At 40.1% G+C, this 5451-nt stretch overlaps 1 protein-coding gene across 1 annotated transcript in view; it reads left to right on the top strand.

Annotated features, from left to right (window-relative positions):
* Positions 1–5451, top strand: part of LOC117943375 (V-set and immunoglobulin domain-containing protein 1-like) — a 140546-nt gene that overhangs the window by 10543 nt on the left and 124552 nt on the right. Inside the window, exon 2 of the mRNA XM_034869458.1 lies at positions 3338–3402. Coding sequence (XP_034725349.1) covers positions 3338–3402 — 65 coding nt within the window. The remainder of the gene's footprint in view (positions 1–3337; positions 3403–5451) is intronic.

The following is a 5451-nucleotide window of genomic DNA, read 5'->3' as shown; positions in this document are numbered from 1 at the left end:
CCTCCTTGGATTTTGGATATTCGTTCCATCGAGGCTTACGTTGTTTTGGACAATAAAACCATTTGTGTTTCTACTCCTCCCTGCCTCCTCCTCACTGCATTTGGGTCCAATCCTCACACGCCCCCATAACAGATAAAATAAGATAAGACTTAGATTAGATTAGACTTTATCAATCCCACAGTGTTGAAAATTCCTGTGCTAAAGCAGCTCAACAGAAACAATTAACAGAACACAAAACACATTAATAGAAATGTCAAAAATATACATTAAGTATAAAAAATATAATTATTTAAAATAATAACAGTAATAAATAAAACGTATTTGCACAGACCGATCATCTTCTTCTTCACTGTGTTCAGGACTAGTGAGGGGGGTGGAAGTTTTCATCCATAAAGCTGTCTGGGTCCCCACACTGACCATGGGCTTCAGGATCACCTGCACAGCTGTGGCAGAGGCAGTAAACACACCCAAACATGTGACAATCATATGGCAAATCTAACTGATTGTGTTTTGGTGTAGCTAGGCTGTATGTATTAATTTCTTCGATCTGTATGGAAATGTACTGCATGCATAGCATTTGTCAACGTATGTTTTAGACAGCATATTTACCGTGAGAGCTTACAAGGGGCTTCAAATTACATTGTGTCCCGGTGTCACACGTGGAGGAGGGAAAAGGGTCCTCTCCACTGGTCTCCTGCTGTGAGGCATCTGTCAACATCTAGCGAAAAGAAATTTAAATGGGTCAGCGACACGGTCACGTTTAAATACATATGAAAGAGAACCGTAATAATCACACAGCTAGATTGTTAACATCAGCATGAGGCTTACCGTAGCCAGCTCTCTTTTTCGGCGGGCAGCACCGATCATGGTGCTTCTCGGTCTCGGGGCAGGGCAAGCAGAGATGTGCGTGTGCACAGACGGAACGGCGGTCGGAATAAGCCGTGCCCGGCTCTTCAACCCGAGAGAAACCATACTGACATCCCCCGTATCGTAATCCTCCTCCCTGAAATGCGCGCTGCAGATCTTTGTGTTCTTGGTTACGGCCGTCTTTGAAAAATTTGCCCGCCTAACACGGACAAATTGTACCCACTGTCTGAGGACTGCCTTGTCCTTCGTAGGGAAGCCATGGACCCTGTGTCCTGTTTGGGTAGAGTTTTTACACCCAGCACAAACACAGTAGTTCACCATGCTCAATCTATCTAGCTAACCTATAACTAGCTAGCTAGCCCGGTATGCTAGCTATAGCTATCTATCTCGCTCTCTCTAAATATATCTATCTATCAATACTGTCTATCTATCTATATGTCTATCTATATATCTAGGCTATCTATGTATATAAATCGATGTATTATCTATAATCTGCTTATCTATAATCGGCTACTAAACACTCTCTTACACTGTTGTCTTCTATCTCTCTCGTCACTCTTAATGGTATCTCTAAGTGGGCTGATCTATTGGCCGTTTCTCAATACCAAGTAAGCAAAGAACGGACTTGTGTTCTTGGGGAGACCGTACTTGCTAGTTGTACCTGGAAGACTGTACTCGCGAGTTCAGAAGCAGACAACACGCTGTTGACAGTTTTGAGACGAAGCGTTCTTATTGCGCAACACCCACAGCACGGGCGCTTGCCACTTTATGGTTAGCTTTAATGTGTATATTCATAATAAAACATGGACGGTCACCTTTCACACCGCCTTTGTTGTTTTGTTACGAATTCATTTAAAGTGCTATTAAGTGTCACGGGCCAATAACTTTATTCATAACGGCACAACGGCGGGGAAAAAAAACTCGTAACATTGTTCGGGATTCACTTTTAATTGAAAGCACTAATAAAACGTTAAATAGGTATTAAAATTATAGATGGACTGGGTAAATTTAGCCACTGCCGTCGGTATACTTTACCGAGAGGCAGATGTGGAGCCTGCGAGTGACGAGAGCCAGGATGAGGAGGACAGAGGAGGACGGGATATATATAGGCTACATCCTCTATAACAACAGCGGTAAAAAATTGTTTTAAATATCTTACAATTGTGGACCTGGCTTTCCTCTTCCATTGTTGATGCTGCAGTGGTCTGTCTAAATGTGGGGCCAGAGTGGTCTGTGAGCTGACTGACTGACCGGCTGGCGAGAGTCATTCCCGGCTGGTGTAGCAAGCTCCCGCCGCCGGGGTTTGCGGAGCTTTCAAACTCCGAAGGCTTTTTTAATTCACCATCAATTTTCGTTGAACTGCCGATATTCAAAATCTACACAGCTGATTTCTTGCCTTAAAACATCTTAAAAATGAATTTATTGATTTAATAATAGACGTAAATTGTGAAAATCTGTGTACCGGAAACCATACGCACTTTACACCCGAATTGAATGCTGGGATACCGGTCCGGCCAAGTTCACACAAGTCACCATCCGATTTATCCTCGGTAAAATGGGCGTGTCGAGATCACATCCGGGGATTTTAACGGTTCTTGGCGAAATGCTAACTTGTGTATTGGGTCAGTACTTCGGCCACTAAACATGACGTTTCACAAGGACACAAGGACACAAGTCCATAGAAGAACACAGATTGAGAAACGCCCATTGTCTCCCTCCTCTGACGTCATGCAATGCATTGTGGGGGAAAGGAAAAACTGTAAAATATGACCTACTTTTTCGTGTTATTTTCTGTTTTGTGATACCTATCAATATCATATACAGTGGATAACAGTTTGAATGTTTATTACCTACAACCAAATCAATCAAATTCGTTGGAAAATTAAACCTGCAACATGGGCTTTAAATAGACCTACAGTACTACATGTGTTTAGTTAACTTCCACCCCAGTTATTTAGGTTTGTTTCTACAGGAGAGTTATTTATGTGAGGAGAGAAGATTTATGTCTTTTTCAAGTGATTCCACTTCCTTAAAAACTCTTCATCACAACTCTGAATGAGGAAATATTTTTCATCAGGAGGACGTCCCAGACAACATCAGAATCAGTTGATCCATACAACATACCAGTGTTCAGATACTTTAGTAAAAGTACTAATACCACACTGTGTCAGTCCTGTATTGAAAATGTTACTCAAGTAAAAGTAAAATAAAAGGTACTTAATGTTAAAGTTAACATACTCAATGCAGATAAACTCTCACATTCAAGACACTGGAAACATGACAGGTTTTTATGTGAAATTACTGCACAGCAGTGTGTAAAATACATAATAAAATGTCATCATATATACACATATATACATATATATATATATAAATATATGCATATACATATACATAAATATAGTTTAAAAAAAATTCAGCACTTCTTTTTTATGCCTGTAAACTAAACCTTCATGATTTTATCTTCCAGGGCCAGCAGTCATCAATGTGGAGAGAGGGGCTGATGTTGTGTTACCCTGCTCTCTCAGCACCAAGGAGGACATCGAGTTGAATGTGTTTGTCTGGAGGAAAGCTCCTCAGAAAGATGAAGGTCAGAAGGAAGTGTTCCTGTATGACAAAGGCATCGATAACAGACGTCAGAGTGAAGAGTTCAAAGGTCGAGTCTCTCATTTCCAAGATGAACTGAAACACGGCAACGCCTCCATAACCATCAGAAATACAAAGATATCTGACAGTGGAGTCTACAGCTGTTATTTTCCTCGTCTTCAGCCACGTCAAACTTTCTACATTAAGCTTGTTGTTGGTGAGTATTTTTATTATGTTTGCTCATTTTTAAACATTTAAATATGTCTGCAAGATAAAACAGTTTCTTTGTAACTGTTTTTAAAGTTGATAATACTTGACAGGCACTAAGTAATGTTGTGTAGCCTGTTCTCTTAGGGCTCATTGTGATCATGGATATTTCTGTCTCTTAATACCGAAACATTTAATCTGTATAATACCAGGACCACGAGGACCTGATGGATGTAAATTACATCACTGTTAAACACTCCTCAGGTTTCATTAGGTGTGTTGATCTCACTTAAAACTCAGAAAGAGCTGCATTGATAAAATATTTAACACAAAATAATGGAAACTTTCTTATTTTCTTCCGTTTCGCTTCCTATTTAAAATAAAGTAAATCAGTCATGCTGAGACATCATGGAATCAATGTCTGCCTGAAGCATCGATCCGTCTCGTCAGTGGACAGTTACTGTGAACTTTATTCCTCCGTATTTCCTTCAAACATCACGCTGATCATTTGTGGCGTAAACTGGAGGCAGCGTTGCAAAACGGTCTGACAACACCAAAAACAGACAATTCATATAATGTTGTTTGAATTTACATACAAGTTGATTTAATAAAAACAACACATCTATCTCATGATTGTTAGGATTTTGACTTGCTGTCAGACAGTTTAAGAACCCCCCCCCCCCCCCTTTTTGCTTTTTTGATAGTGCTGCAAACCCTTGGTGTTCTCTCAGTGAGCTTCACGAGGTAGTCCCTGAAATGGTTTCCCTTCACAGGTGGGCCTTGTCAGGGTTCATTAGTGGAATTTATTGCCTTATTAATGGGGTTGGGACCATCAGTTGTGAAGCTGATTTGCTTTTTGTTAAGTACATAATTCCACGTGTTCATTCATAGTAGGGCTGTAGTACTCGAGTCCAAGACTGGATTCGAGTCCGGACCCGAGACCATTTTTCTATGGACTCGGACTTGGTAGTATTTGGACTCAGACTTGTCTCGGACTCGGCCACTGGTCTTGCCAAATGTCTGTCCAGGTGGCTTTATTATGTTGATGATAATTTTGGAGGGAAAGTTAAACACAGTTCAGGTGGGGATATTGTTTGGCTTTTTACAAGTTTAGACAGCTAGCTAACGCTATGCCAATGTTTGCTAACGTTAGCACACCAACGTTAGCCTAGCTTACTAGGTAAATATTACGGTTGCCTTTGGAGTTTACTATATCTGCGTCCACGTTGTCAACATAAGACCTGTAGTGTTAGTGCTCCTTTTGAGCCATCATTTTATTGCATGAAATAACCTTTGCTCCTACAAGATGGGTGGGTTTTTGTTACGTTATAAAAAAGCTAACTGGCTATAGTTAGCCCATTTGTATGCTAGCGGACATTAGCTAACGTTGCCGAGCCAGCTGTCTGTGTGTGTGTGTGTGTGTGTGTGTGTCTGTGTACTAAACAACTTCTTCCTGATGAATTTATTTAAAAATTCTGCAATTTGTCTTTGTTTAACCAAAACTTTAATATTTTCTGAAAATACATGTATTAATACATGTATTTATATATGTATAAATACATGTATTACCTATTAACCCGCGTCCAAATAACAATAGAATACAAAATGTTTTAGGGAAGCCATAAACCAACCATAGGGATACACTCTGTAATACTGGTCACTCCATTTCTACACTACATCTGGAGTGAAGCTATGTTGTCATTTAGTTGCTCAAATGCTCAGTACTAGTACCTACTGTAGTAGTATCAGTTCTGATGCTCTGTACTAGTACCTACTGTAGTAGTATCAGTT

The sequence above is a fragment of the Etheostoma cragini genome, chromosome 4 (genome assembly GCF_013103735.1).
Source record: "Etheostoma cragini isolate CJK2018 chromosome 4, CSU_Ecrag_1.0, whole genome shotgun sequence".
Taxonomy (NCBI): domain Eukaryota; kingdom Metazoa; phylum Chordata; class Actinopteri; order Perciformes; family Percidae; genus Etheostoma; species Etheostoma cragini.
This window is presented reverse-complemented; position numbering and strand designations above follow the sequence as displayed.